The following is a 15,357-nucleotide window of genomic DNA, read 5'->3' as shown; positions in this document are numbered from 1 at the left end:
CTTCTGCCACGGGCACCGGGCATAAATGGATCAAGACACAAACTGGTCTCTCCTCTGGAGATTTCAGTGCTACTGCAAGTAGCCATCGCGGCTAATAGAACTGAAATCCACACTTTATTTTGTAAATAATGAATTCTATTTCATAGAATCACAAAGTTGTAGAGTTGGAAGGGACCCCGAGGGTCATCGAGTCCAACCCCCTGCGATGCAGGAATCTCAGCAAAGCATCCAGGACAGAACTGATATTCTGCTTAATTTTTTTTAACCACCTCCAAGTGGTTTATAATTAAAAATAAAAAATAAAATATCCAAATTATCATCATCTTTACAACTACATATAAGTGGGAGTGGGGAAACTCCCTCCTCCCCTTTTTGCACAGACAGCACTCAGGAATTTGAGAGTCACATAATGTTGTTTTGTCTTTCTGAGGGTTCTGGCTGCCTTTGCAGAAAATAGATGCTCCCAAAAGGCCATCCAGTCCACATGCTTTTAGACTGCCCTTGGCACTGGATTTACTATCTTCTCCTTTGTTTGTAAAGGCAACAAAGGTTCACCAGACTGCAGAGAATGCTCCCTTTGTCTTTTGTCCTCTGGTGATGCACGACTTCTGGGTTGGTTTTTTGGTTAAAGCCAATTTCTCGGACTTTCTGTTATACCATTTCTGGATGGCTATTCCTTTTCAAGTCTGTGCTATTTGAGTCCTTTCTAGAAAGCAATACTTGGAAAGCTGTGTTTGTTCTCTCTTTTGATACATTGCTAGTGAGCCGTACCCATAATGCGAAGACTGTAAGGGCAGGAAACCTTTGAATGAGAAGAGAGATAAAGAGGCAGTGAAGAGAGACGCCAGGCTGTCCAGATGCATCATTGTGATGCCCAGTTGCTCCCACTTAAGGTTTTGTAGTGGGCTCCATTGCAGTGGGTGGGTCCCCCAGAGCAGCCCTGTGTCAGCACAGGACACAGATGGGCCAAGGAATTTTGTAAGTGTCCCAGACAGGTGCTGCTATTGTGTAGCCTGTTCACAATCAATGCCGTTTTATTTATTTTGTTTATTGCGTTACTATGTTTGCCAGTGAGATGCTGGTATCAAGGCCTGTTAGCCTTCCCACTTCCTCAGGTGATGAGAAATCTAGAGAGCTTTCTTTCCATGAAATGCCTCACCCAAGGCTCCCATCCTGAGTAAACCAAGGTCACAACCACACCATACGTTTGAAACGCATGGCTTCTGCCACCCAAGAGCTGTAGTTTACCTGGCACAGAGATACAGTTTCCAGCACCCTTAACAAAGTATGGCTCCTAGGATTCATGGGGAGGAACCACATGTTTTAAATGTTTTTGTATGTGGGGTTCAGCCGTGAGCTAAGGCATCCTCATGTGGATCAATAACCAATTGAAACAGCAGGAAGCAGAATGGAAGTATGGACAGTTGTCACAGAAAATCTGTATTGTCTCACTTTGCCTTTTAACTTCCTCATAAATAGCCCAGAGTCCAGGGTGAGCTGTGAGGTGCTGGATTTTCCAGATTGTCTCTCTAAAGGAGTAACTGGGAGGCCAAATGGCAAATGGGGTTTGATGCATGCAGGGGTAAAATGTTGCACAGGCAGGGGGTGGAGGGAGAATCCCAACTTTGCACGCGTGTGTGTATATGATTGTGGTCTGAATGGGCAATAACTGACCACTAAAGGGATCTTGGCTTTGTGGTGGACAGCTCAGTGTGAATGCTGAACAGCTGCTGTGAAAAAGTCAGATTTCATGTTGGGGATCAATAACAAAGGAGTAAAAAATAAAACTGCTGAGAAAAGGATGCAAGGATGCCTGAATGCAAATCTGTGGTGCAACTGCAGTTGGATTGCTGCGTGTAGCTCTGGTTGCTGAACTCAGTGCATGGCTTAATAGGGGTTTGGACAACTTAGTGGAGGATAAAGCTATCAGTGGCCACTGATTTATCTCCAGGATCAGAGGCAGGATTGTGAGGGAGAGGGTCACTGCCCCAAGGCCCAGTTCAGGGGCTTCCAGGAAGAACAGGTGCCGCATTAGGTAGGATTTTGGACCAACCCAGGAGGGTTCTTAAAGAGCATGAAGTTCCCCAAGGACAGCAGGGCTGGTTTATTATCTTGTAAAGCAATTCTTTTGGATCACTTGTTTGGGCAGGGAATTGGGTGGGTACCTCAAAGAGGCTGGTCTCTTCTGGAAACAAATAAAAGACTTGTATAACAAGAAAATAATATAGTAAGGCAACAACCCACTCTGATACAATGCAAAATAACCCAGTAGATGTTCAGTTTTGAGTTTTGTGACGACCATGTTAGTTAAGCTGGACTTGGGCATTGCTTTGTATATTTTACCCTTCACAGTTAATTCATTCTCCAAAATATTAGATTTTGGATCTACTTCTCATACTCAGTACTAGGACACAGTAAGCAAGAATACAGTGCGTGGGTGTTTGTGTGTATGTATGAGGTTTTTTTAAAAGGAGCCCAAATAAGTTTTTGAAAATACAGTGGTGCCTCGGGTTAAGTACTTAATTCACACTGGAGGTCTGTTCTTAACCTGAAACCGTTCTTAACCTGAAGTACCACGTTAGCTAATGGGACCTCCTGCTGCTGCCACGCCGCCACCGCACGATTTCTGTTCTCATTCTGAAGCAAAGTTCTTAACCCAAGGTACTATTTCTGGGTTAGCAGAGTCTGTAACCTGAAGAGTATGTAACCCAAGGTACCACTGTAATTGTATTGTTATTTAATTGTCAGTATTTGCTTGTGCCACTCTTTATCCAGCTAACTATGCAATCTAATAGCCTGGGGAAGGTCTAACTCAGTCACAGAAGGGCAGCTATAGCTCTGTGCCACAGGACATCATCAGATTTGCATGCAGGAAGTCCTGGCTTCAGTCATCTGCCTATCCTGGTGTGGCTGGCCTGCCCTGAAGCCCCAGGGAGCTGCTGCCGCTGAGTGTAGACTGCACTGCTCTCGATGGGCCAGTGGAAGCTTCTTGTGGACAACAGGGGCAGCCAGCCTGTGCCGCCACAGGCACTGCTGCACGACCACTTCCCTTATCCTTGACTTGTAGGATGGGGCTGAAGGAAGTGTAAACAATAGTGACCTAGGTGGATCAACGGTTTGCCTCAACAGAAGGCAGATCCCCATTTTCCTAATGTCCTCTGGTACCTCAGAGGAAGGCCAGCTGTCTGCTGTTTGTCCTCCTTAAATTCAGACTAGGAACCAGTTCTTTAAAAACAAACCTTCTGCTTTCAGTCTATTTAAGAGCATCTTACAGAGCTCCCAATTTCCATTCAGGCTCGGCCAAGTCCTACGCTGGAAGCAAGAGCGTTGCTAAGGGAACTACAAGAGGCAGCTCTCTCTTTGTGGCTCAATAAGTTATTTCTCCTTCTTTCTAATACAGGATTATATTCTATACAAGCATCAGGCTGACTCCCTTCTGGTGGGGCTGATCCTTGGAGCTGGCTGGCAGGGGCTTGGGGGGCAGGAAGCAGGTTGGAGCTGACAGCCTTTGGGTTCTTAGAACCATTTGCTTCCTTGAGATGTGCTTGCCAAACTCAGTTTCCACCCCTGTAAACACAGCTGTATCTCTGACATGTGGATCCAGTTAGATTGCTTTATCTTTTTGGAACATCCTTGTTGCTGGCTGGAGACAAGGGCGCAGGCACCAGCATACAGAAAGTGGGCTCTGCACATCATTGGCCACTGGGAACAGCAGGTGTGGTGTCTGGGTTTCTTTTTTAAAAAATGCTGGTCAACTTTTTGTGCCAAGCACTCAGATGTGTAAATCGCCGTAATGCTTTTCTACCATAATACAGCAATAATGGTTTTTTTAAAAACAGAGGGCAACAGTGCAGATTCAAATCCATTTACAAAGTGCAGAGGATATAGATCATAGAATTGTAGAGTTGGAGGGGACCACAAGGAGCATCTAGTCCAGTGTTTCCCAACCTTTGGCCTCCAGCTGTTTTTGGACTACAACTCCCATCATCCCTAGCTAGCAAGACCCAGTGGTCAGGGATTAAGGGAATTGTAGTCCATAAACAGCTGGAGACCAAAGGTTGGGAAACACTGATCTAGTCCAACCCTCTGCAATGCAGGAATCTTTTGCCCAACATGGGGCGCAAACTCACAACCCTGAGTCTCCTTCTCCACTGACTGAGCCCTATCAGTCTCTCTGCTGGAGTGCTAGTACTGAAGTGAGGTAAGAGAGACTCCCTGGGAAGCAATTCCACCATGGAAAAGGACCTTGTGGGGCCCTGCAAAATGTCACTTTGTGTAGAGCAGCCCCTTCTTTGTCCACGGGCCTTGTTGCCTTCTGGGGTGGGGGACACATGCTGTGGGGGGGGGCGGGGGCAGAGCAATAAATGTGGATTTTGCCTTTGCACAGGAGGCTGGTTTACACACACACACAGAGAGAGAGAGAGAGAGAGAGAGAAACCTACCTCTCTGTTCTCCATCCCTGCAAGCTGAGAGTCACTGTCAGCTTTCAAGGACATATTCCAGCCGGACAAGGAGGGTGCAGAGCACTGGTTGAAGGAAGAGTTTGCTCATCCCGCTTTTGCCTGTGGTTGTGGGTTCGCAAAACCTTTTCACAGACAAAAGAAATGTGTGTGTTCTGTGCCTATAGAAAGCAGACAGCTTCTCAATAAGGCTGTGGAAGAGAGATTCATTCATGCAAACCTAATATGCCCTTCCTAAGCTAATAAGCAAACTGAAACACACGTATTCCTTTTGCTTGCAAACTCACCAGCCTTTCCTTGATTTTCAGGTTCCAGGATGAACCGATGCCTCGCTTTGGTAGCTTAATGAAGTAATGCAAATGCAAACCTCTTGGGAGGTTTTTCTTTTCCTTAGGCAGGTGGCTACCTTTAAGCAAGGGTTTTAATTAATCTTTCTCCAGTCTTCTGCCTCAGGCTTGAGGTAGATAAATATGATTTTTAAAATGCAAACATTATCAAAAAGTACAGTGCTACCCCTCACTCAGTAAACTCAGGTTTTTGTGGACATCAAAATAAAATGTTTGCAGAGTATTATTATTAGTTTTCTTTTCTTTTCTATACCGCTTCATATTTTTAAGAAAAAGTCTCAAAGCCGTTTGTAACAAATTAAAACATCAAATATAACAATCCAGAATAAAACATTACTGAAGAAAGTCAAAGATAAAGTATGTATTCAAAGTAATGTAGTTAACAGGAAACTAAAGTATTACCTTAAAGATTTCAAAACAAAACCTTATAAAGGTGGTCAACTACAGAATGTGCATTTAATGCAGCAAAGTTAACAAAAAAACTTAAACATTTCAAAGAAGGAAGTCTGGTATAAAATGCACATTTAAAACAGCACAATTAGCAAGAGAATAAAATTTTACCTTAAACCAGTGCTTTTTTTCTTAAAAAAATGTTTAGGGTTACTCTCATTTTCCCACTCATATTGAAATACTGCCCCCCAATGAGGCCAAACTTAGAGTCATAAAATGTTTAGGGGTCTGCGTCCCCCCAGAAAAAAGCACTTGTCTTAAACAGAGAACATACCTGCTGCGGTTGCTGCCAGTCCTGCCAATGGTGGTTGGTGCTGGCTGTGAAAACTCAGGCATGAAGAACTGCGTCTGTGCCAAGAGAAAACCAAGATGGTCTCTGGCCTCTTCAGCAGCCCCAGCTTTTGTAGCTGGAGTCAGTCAGGGCCCTTCGTCCCAGGCCAGGTGGGAAAAGGCCGGCAAGGCAGGGGTCAAGTCTTCCAGGACTCACAGCCAAGATGCTCTGCAGGAGGAGGCCTTCAGAAACCTTCAGTGACCTTGCTGGATGGCAGCACCTTTCTAAACCGTGTGCCCTCCAAGGTTTTGGGCTCAAATTTCCATCCAGAGATTTTGGACCAAAACTCCCCTCAGTTTCAGCCAATTTGCCTAAAGCATCTGGAAAGGCAGCTTTAGAGGGCAATTTTAAAATAGGGAAAGTATGGGAATAAGGGGAAGGAGAAAATAAATTTTGCCTTTGGAGGAAGACTTGGATAATGGAGCACTCACAGCCACAACTTCTTTTGGGGTGGGCACAATGTTGTGAATATGGCAGCAGGAGAGTTAAACCAGAAGGGCAGCAGTCAAAGGCCTGGCTCTTGGCCTCGACTCAAGGCTACAAGAGGCTTGTTGTGGCTGCAGGGAAGTGAGTCAAGGAGGTGAAAGCACCGCCACCCGGATGAGCAGAGAGCCAAGACCACAAGCCCCGTTGCTCCCAGGCCAAGTAACCTACTTTCGTCAGCAAGCCAAAGGGAGGGACCAGAACGCAAACAGCCAGCCTGGGCTGAAATGCTGGAGCAGATGCGCCTGGCTTGGAATCTACCAGTAAATATGTTCTGCTGCTGTGGCAGCTGCTGTTGCGTTTCCAGGCTCAGCTCTGCAGCTGAGAGAGCCACTCTTGCTGCCCGGCCATCCGTTGTTGTGTGTGCTTCACGAGTCTTGGGCAAAGTTCCTAGAAGAAGCCAGTCAGCTCCCGGGCCAGAGTTTGCCATGGCAACTCCCTTCCTCCAAGTAGAGGTCTGCAGTTTTATGATGGGTTAGGTCTTCCTTAGCTGCCTTCTCTCCTACCTCTGTTTTCTTTTAGAGTTCTTGATTACACTTGGAAGAGAAGGCCTTGAAAAGACTTCAGAATGAGGCTGGGACAAGGACTCTCCCCATTTCTCCTGCTGCTGGGAGGGTTTGCCACAATTCAGCGCCAGGTAAGAGCTCATCCTGCCAACCTGTCGGTTCACTTTGGCTTTCCTTTCCAGCCACCTTAGCAGCGCATTAGAAGAGGGATAAGCAGACTTCCAGCTTGCGGTGCAGTTGGGTAATTTTAGACTCTGCACTTAAATCACCTTAGCAGGTTTGAGGGATGGGGAGCCTCTTGAGATGGTCACTTCCATTACAAGGCCAGCTCTGCTCTGTTGGGGGACCCCTTCTGCCCCTGCTGCTGCTGATGTCTGTCCCAAAGTCCAACCCTGACAGCACTATGGGGCACGGCCTCTTGCTTCAATCCCTTACACACCCGCCCCCCAGAACGGCAAGAAGGAGCAAGAGAGAATGTTGTAAGTGTGCAGTGCTTAGTTTTAAGTCCTGTGCTGCACACTGTTTGGGGGAGCAATCCTAACTGGTGCAGCAGCTGGCGGGCGGAGATGTGTTGGGGGAGAGGCAGACAATTGTTGCAGCAGCTTGAAGTAGTCCAACTGGACCCCATGCTATCATGCAACGTCACTGGGACTTGCTTGGGATCCAGTAGATCCTGGGCTGTCTCAGCCCCTCCTTGCCTCTGGAACACCACCTGCCTGGACATTTGGAGGGGGGGGCGCTCTGCACTGGTGGAGTGACACTTGGGTCACCCCTCAGGCAGGATGCCAGTTTAGCCTGTAGTGGCACCCGGGGCGCCGACTTATAAAAAATATTGGGGGGGCGGGGGCCCATACCGACTTATAAAAAATATTGGGGGGGGGCCAAGACCTCCAAACCGCTGCTGCTGGGGGAACAAAAGGGGCGAGCCCCGGGCTGCCCCGACCTTAAGTGAACCTGTGAGGGCCCGCCCTTTGCGGCAGCCGATTGGCTGCCGCCGTGGGCGGTGAATATTAATGAGCTAGGGGGAATCCCCGCTTCTCGAGGGGCTGACGCCAGCCCCTCGAGATTGTTGATGGGTCGAGAGCCCGGAACCCCACCCCCTCTCTAGATCGGGAGTGGCTTTGTTTTAACTCATTACTGAATGTATTTTAAAAGGTAACTATCGTCAAACAAGGAAAATAAAAAATACCAACATAATTTTGTGATTTTACAAAGCATAATATAACTAATAATTTTCTTAAATTATTGGGGGGGGGCAGAGCCCCCCCAAACGAATTTTTGAGGGGGTTCGGGCCCCCTCAGGCCCCATGGAGTTGGCGCCTATGGTGGCACCTCCACCCAATCAAATTCTCTCTGGTGGGGGGGTGGACTAGGTTACTCAGCCAATTTATCTCTTCTTAAAAAACAGTGTTTAAGTGAGTTAAACAACAAAGGGACCACCTGAGAACCTGTAACTCATTTTGCGTCACTTGGGAATGGCAGGACATGGAGCTCCACCTCCTGCTGCAAAGCATCTCTAGCTTCCTGGTTGGGACTGATTGGAGTTGCAGCCCAAAATATCTGGAGGGCTCCGGGTTGGGGAAGGCTGCTCCAGAGCTTAGGAAGTAGCTGTGAAATAGGACTTTCTCTGACAATGTCTTTCCTTAAAAAAGCCAACGTTTCCCCTCTGTGTCTTGGCAGGAATTTTCTTGGTATGCTGCACTAGGAGCTCGGTCAAAGGGTAAGTAGCCAGGATTAGCACCCCAGTTCCAAAATGAATGAGTGGGGTGTGCTATTTTGAGCAGATAGACACAAACAAACTGGGTGGTCTATTTTGATTTTGCTCTCCCGGTCCTAGGGGTCCCCACACAGAGCACCAAACTAAGCCCCGTTCTGTGCTCAGTATCTGTAACTGGAATTTTAAGCAAGCATGGAAATCTGTGACCTAACTTGTTCAAAAACTTGTTCATAACTTGGGTTTTGTAAATGGAATGAAGTTGGGATTCGTTTGGCAAGGCCAAAAGTAGCGTAAAAGTAGCTATTGTTAATGATAATATTGGGATTTATCCAGAGCTTAGTTCTACTCTGAGTAGACCTATGGAAGTTAGTGGACATGGCTGAGCTGCTTTAATTTCAATGAGGCTACTTGGAGCCTGACTAGCATTGGATACAAGGAAACACCATTAATATTAATATTTCATACACTGCTTAATGCCAAGCAGTTTTATGAAGTTGAGGATAAATGAACTGTAGGGCCAAAGCAGAACGGTCACGGGCAGGCAGGAATAGCTGCACAAGTATTCCAAGTTGCTGACCCCAGATACCCACATGGCACGATCCGTTTGCTTGCAACAAGAGTGAGCACTGGGGACTTTAAAACTGCAGAGTGTACTGGAAGAAAGCAGGCTGCTTAAATCAGGCAGCACAACTGCCAATCCTGCATTGCTCCCCCTGGCCAAAATCACCAGCTATTGCCTCTTTGCCCCACAAGGCTCCTGGGACGTCAGGAGGCTCTGCCCAACATGGCTTTTCAAACTTTTCTCTGCAGCCATGAGGACCAGGCAGAAGCTTGCTTTTGATTAATATGAGTATTACAGGGACTGTCTAGTTGTTATGGTCACTTGGCAGCCCTATGCAGATGCAAATAATGCACTGCCCTGGAGGAAAATTTTTTTGGATTTACCACCCTCCCTTTGGCTGACAAGGTTTGAAAGTATTTCCAAGAAGAGAAGGTAGACATTTCCCTTTCTCCTTTACAGCACACATGGACCTTGGCAAGTGGCAGGCTCCAAAATGGCCCCATCACCCACAGACAGCAGTGGGGCAGAAAGAGGGTGACTGCTGAGCAGGGGAGGCTGGTTCATGAGGGCATATGGGGCAGTGCCCTACCATCCTCAGTCTGCTTTCAAGGAAAGGATCTAGACACTAGGAGAGGATATATTGTTTAGTTGTTATCCTTCCTTGTTCACATTTGTAAGATCAGAGTACCATCCTTTGCAGCTTTTAAACTTGGAAGCTAAGGCAAGGTTAATTTAACCTTCTACAACAATAATCCAGGATGTTTTAAGGCAGACTGGATATCCTGGTGTTACTCCTTTTCTCCCCCGTAAAAACACCAATCACACAAACATTGTTTTGTGAAGAAATAAAAGTAGTATTTACTTACATAATCTAGATCTTGAAGCAGGAGTTAGAGTAGCAAAATGAAGGCAGGTTTAAAACTGCTAAGTTACCAAACTACAAAGTGCCGTCTGAGCTGTAGACCCCAGATGGGCACGTGTGGTCAATTTGGAAGCAGGATAAAGAAAAAGGAGACTGCCCGGGCAGGAAGGAAGGATGGATGTAGTGTAATAGCTTCCTGCCGAGGCAGACAGAGGAAGTGATCTCACAGAGTTCTCTCTAGCAAATTTCACAGGAAAGCTCTATCAGTTCAGCCCCTTCATGTGCCTATCTAGCAAAGCATGAATTGTTGGTTTGACCATAATAATGTCCCACAACCCCCACCTGCCTGTCTTCTTACGTGTAACCCGTTGGTCTGCTTCATCCTCCTCCATCTCAGTGTCCCTCTTGTAGAGCTTTGCAGGGAGGAGGAAGATGGTGACAAACCTAGGATTTGCTGGCTCTGCCTGTCACTGGCGACCTGGCAGCATCTACTGTTGGCCTCCTGGCTTATGTCCTCCCACTTCCAGCCACCATTGCTGCTGAGCAGGGAGCAAAGGGGAGTTTGGTGCCTGGAGGGTGGGAAGTGGTGGTGTGGGGGACTCTTCTCAGGAGCCCTTCCTCTCTCCTGATTGCAGTTGTATGCAAAGACCCAGTAACACAAGAGATCTACCAGTTCAGGGACAGCTGGCTACGCCAAAGAGAAAAAGAACTTGAATATTGTCGGTGTGCGACCAACAGCATCATTTGTCATATCGTGCCAGGCACAGGTGGGTATTAGATGGGTAGATATGGGAGACAGTTTGGGTGCAGGATGCGACAATGAAGCGGGTGACCCAAACTTTTGCAGCTTCTTTCATAGGACCCTGGGACCTGATGGCGGGAGCATGACAGTCTAGCCTTGGTCCTAGGAACACCTCTCCTGTGATGTTGCTCACTGTCCTCCTCCTGCAGCAACTTGCAAGGCTTCCAAAGGCAGTGAGTGGGGTAGTTGAAAACGTCTGACCCACAATGTGGCTCCCTAGAACCCCTTTTAACTGCAGAGGCCAGCAAGTAGTGCACTTGAGACCTTCTGCAAGCCACGTAGCTGCTCTGCCTTTGAGTTGCTCCTCCACCCCAAGAGGTTATGGGCCCAGGAACTGAAAGCACTCGACTGCTGGCGAGGGAAACCTGAGGTTCTCTTTCTTCTTTGTCCGACAGCCTGCAGCAGGAGGCAACAGTGCTTCAATGAGGGCCGCTGCAAGCAAGCATTATACTCTTCTAACTTCTTCATCTGCTTATGCCGCCCAGGCTTCTCTGGGAAGCGCTGTGAGATTGGTGAGTAATTGGTATGCAATGTGGTTGGATGGCTGATTGATTAATTGATTGATTGCATTTATAGTTCACCTTCTTCTCCAAAGAGTTGAAGGTATTATACGGGGGCCTCCCCCTCCTCATTTAATCCACACAACAACCCTGTGAAGCTGAGGGGCAGTGACTGGCTCCGTGTCGAACAGGATTTGAACCCCACTCTCCGAGGCCTGACACTCTAACCACTGCACCACATTTATTGTGGGATGCAATATAAGGAGCCCTGACTTGGGCTGAAAGCCACTGTGTAGACGCTTGGCCTTTATTTGGCTTTCATCTGGGTAATCCTTACAACAGTTCTAGGTGGCAGGCAGGCAGGCATTATTCTCCCCTGCCTTGCTTCTCTGTTATTGGATGCATTTGATGTGGTACCTCGGGTTACATACGCTTCCGGTTACAGACTCCGCTAACCCAGAAATATTACCTCGGGTTAAGAACTTTGCTTCAGGATAAGAACAGAAATTGTGCTCCGGCGGCGCGGCAGCAGCAGCAGCAGGAGGCCCCATTAGCTAAAGTGGTGCTTCAGGTTAAGAACAGTTTCAGGTTAAGAACAGACCTCCGGAACGAATTAAGTACTTAATCCAAGGTACCACTGTACCGTATTGGCCCAAAAATAAGCCATACTTCCCCCCCCCAAATTCTGATTGTGAAAAGTTAAAGTGTGGCTTATATTTGTGACCTTACAGTATCACTGCTGAAACAGCTGCCCACGAAGGGTGTCAGGGGTGTGGGACAACAGCTCCCGTCCCAACCGCGTCTCTCAAGCCTCTCCTAAGCCACTGTAAGGAAGGGGGAGGGGGGCAGGCCTCCGGCAAAACGGTGTGGCTCCCCCCGCAAGGAAGCAGCCCGGGAGTGTGGGGCAGTGGCGCACAGGCCCCCTACCACTGCCAAGCCTCCTCTGGTGTCGGCTTGGGGAGGTAGTGCCAGGAGGCGGTAGTGTTGGGAGGTGGGCGCGCAGCACCCTCAGAACTGAGCACCGGCACCGGCTTGGGGAGTGGGGTGGCAAGCACTGGTGCCAACCGCCCCCCGTTGAGGGCAGTAGTGCCAGGAGGTGGGCTGCACCTGCAAATAAGTCTTGAATTTTAAAGGTGTGGCTTATTTTCGGGTGCGGCTTATATTTGGGCCAATACGGTAATCCATTGGCACAGTCAAATACAACATTCCTTGTTTGCCTAGAGTGGACACAGACAGGGGATGTTGATCCAGCCAGTTGAACTTCCTGTTACACCTGGTCTGGAACATCCTCCCCCTGCATGTGACCAGGTAGGTGGGCGTGGCCCTTGCAGACCCCACAAAAGGTCCAGTCACGCAGTCGCCCTCCTCTCTTGATGCCATGCTCTCCTGATCCTGACGCATTTTGCTGTCTGCTGACTCTAAGCCACCGGGACAGGGGCTCATTCCCATATGGGATGAACTCAAACTCTCTTCCGTAACTCTAAGCTGAAGCTTGCCTTCAGGATCCAGCTGTGAACTGAATGTGAGTAAACTTCGTATTACTTTTAAAAGAAGCTTCTTGTGTATTTATTCTTTTTAGGAGGGATAAAAGGGGTCTTACCAGGAACAAAATCCAACCTGAACAAAGCCAGATTGGATTACTTAAGTATAGAGATTCAGCCGAATCCACCAACTAGCTTCTTGCTATATATTGGGGAATGAACTTTGCTGTATGACTCACAAGCGTGAGTTAGGAAGGATAATATTTAATCAATATATCACCTCCTAGTATCCACAACATTCCTACATTTGATTTATTACCTTCCCTCAGTGTAAGATCCAAGGGTGGGTCACAACAATTTAAAATACAACATACAAAAAGCAGTTTAAAAGAAATAAAACCAATGGCTGCAGTTGCTTACACAGAAAAATTCTGGTCTGCTTAAGACCACATCTGCGTTTGACACAAATGAAGCCATAATATGAACTGGAAACTTCTTTGCCTGCAGCCTTTTTGGGGAAAATAGTTGTGGGTCCCCAATTTGGAGAACTCTCCTGAACCAGATCAGAACCCTGCTTTGGTTCCCCACTGAAAATGGCCCCCTGCCTGGCTGCTGCTGCTGCTGCTGTTATGATTAATTAGTACAAGACTCCATATGCGGCCTTTCATTTCTAGAAGTAATACCTGAATTTGGTATACCTGCAGCAGTCCCCCCCCCCAAATAAAAGCGAGCAAGTTTAAGCAGCCTTGTTCCAAGATGTGACTGTGGTGGGATGGTCAGAGTGCCAGCTCCTACTCCGGGAGAGGAGGGTTCAATTCCCCACTCAGCCAGGAAGCACCTAAGGGGACCTTGGGCCACTCGGCATTTGTAGCCTACCTCACAGGGTTGTTGTGAGGAAGAAATGGGGAGGAGGAGAACCGTGTACACCACTGTGTGTGTGTGTGTGTGTGTGTGTGTGTGTGTGTATTACATTTATATACCACCTTTACTCCCAAGCAACTCCTTGGAAGAAAAGGGTGGTATAGAAATGTAATAAATAAATTATAATAAAAATAAATTGTATGTAGCTTGGCTGCCAGGCCTGCTGGCTTTGCTAGCTGTGCCTGTGAGGGAGAGGCAGCGTGGAAGCAGGATCTGGCATAAAGTGTCATGAGCTTCCTGTTTCTTCCAGTCCAAGATGGCTGGAATAGTGGGGAAGGAGGAGTTCTGCATCACAGAGCAGGGAAGATATTGACAGAGATTGCCTTGTGGTTCTTCCATCCTCCACCTCATCTGGCAGGGGGCAAAAATGGGCACAGGAGGAAATGTGAATTTTGCTTTGGTTCATGAGGCTGGTTTCTACACACAAACTGTGGCATTCCTCTCTATCCTCCAGCCAGACAAGCAAGAACCATTATCAGAGTTCAAGACCACATTCCAGCAAGTCAAAAACATTTGAGGAGAGGCTGCAAAGTAGGGCTAGTGAGAGGGGTGGAGATGCTGAGGGCCGGGGGGCCTGGAGAGAGTCCCAGGAGCTAAACAGAATAGACCTGGGGGGGTCACATGTGGCCCACAGGCCTCTGCTGTCTAGCCCCCAGTGACCACGGCTGCAATCTCCCATCTTGATCCTGAGCAGCCCCATGGATGCAAGATGTGTGCAGAGTACCTTTGGAGAACAGGAGGGAGACTGAATACTCTGCTCCTCCTTTTTCAGATACCAAAGCCAAGTGTTATGAGGGCGCTGGAGAGGGCTACATGGGGACATGGAACACAACTGTGAGTGGAGCCAAGTGCTTGAACTGGAAGCTCGATTCCTTGAGGAATAAGCGGTACAATGCGTACCGGGCAGATGCCGCTAGGTTGGGCCTTGGAAACCACAACTATTGCAGGTGAGAAAGTGAGTTTAGGAGGGGCCTCTTCCTCTTCTTGCCCCCCAATACTGCCCCCCATCTTCTTGCCCCCCAATACTGTGGGACATTATTGCAGTCAAACCAATAATTCATGTTTTACCAGATAGGTACATGAAGGGGCGGAGGCTCATAGAGCTTTCTTGTCAAATTTGCTAGAGAGAACTCTGTGAGATCACTTCCATTGTCTGCTTGGGCAGGAAGCTGTAGCACTACATCCTTCCAGCCTGGGCAGCCTCCTCTTTCTTCGTCATGCTTCCAAGCTGACCACATGTCTATGTCTGAGGGCTGCAGCTCAGTCATAATTTTGAACTTACCTTTTGTACTTGGTAACTTAGATATTACAATCGTACTTTGGTTTTGGAACAGCTTATTTCCTGAACATTTTGGCTCCTGAATGCTGCAAACCCAGAAGTGACTGTTTCAGTTTGCAAAGTCTTTTTGGAAGCTGAACGTCCAATAGCTTCTGCGGCTTCCGATTGGCTGCAGGAGCTTCCTGCAGCCAATCAGAAGCCACGCTTTAGTTTCTGAACGTTTTGGAAGTCAAGTGGACTTCCAGAATGGACTCCTTTCGACTTCCAAGGTACGACTGTAGTTATAAACATGCTTTTATTTGGTGCTGCAATTGCTACTTCAACCTAGATTATGTAAGTAAATACTGCTTTTACTTCTTTACAAAACAATGTGTGATTGTTGTTTTTAAGGGGTAGACAATAAGTAATACCAGGAAAATCCAGTCTGCCTTTAGAGCATCCTGGATTATTGTTTGTAGAAGCTTAAATCAAACTTTTCTTAGCTTCAAAGTTTAAGCTGCAAAGGATGGTACTCTGTTGATCTCACAAATGTGAGCAAGGAAGGATAATAACTAAACCATGTATCCTCTCCTAGTGCCTAAATCCATTCCCACAAATACATCCTTGTAGGCAAAATCTACTCTGAGCGGGAGAAATATTGACATTGTCAAATAAGG

General features: G+C 47.4%; 1 protein-coding gene across 1 annotated transcript in view; it reads left to right on the top strand.

Moving 5' to 3' along the window:
* The first annotated feature begins 732 nt into the window (after positions 1-732).
* Positions 733-15,357, top strand: part of PLAT (plasminogen activator, tissue type) — a 31,599-nt gene continuing 16,974 nt past the window's right edge. Inside the window, exons 1-5 of the mRNA XM_081870121.1 lie at positions 733-978; positions 6,594-6,708; positions 8,258-8,297; positions 10,354-10,485; positions 10,916-11,032. Coding sequence (XP_081726247.1) covers positions 6,640-6,708; positions 8,258-8,297; positions 10,354-10,485; positions 10,916-11,032 — 358 coding nt within the window. The 5' untranslated portion in view covers positions 733-978; positions 6,594-6,639. The remainder of the gene's footprint in view (positions 979-6,593; positions 6,709-8,257; positions 8,298-10,353; positions 10,486-10,915; positions 11,033-15,357) is intronic.

The sequence above is a fragment of the Podarcis erhardii genome, assembly GCF_964252035.2.
Source record: "Podarcis erhardii genome assembly, chromosome: 7".
Classification (NCBI taxonomy): domain Eukaryota; kingdom Metazoa; phylum Chordata; class Lepidosauria; order Squamata; family Lacertidae; genus Podarcis; species Podarcis erhardii.
This window is presented reverse-complemented; position numbering and strand designations above follow the sequence as displayed.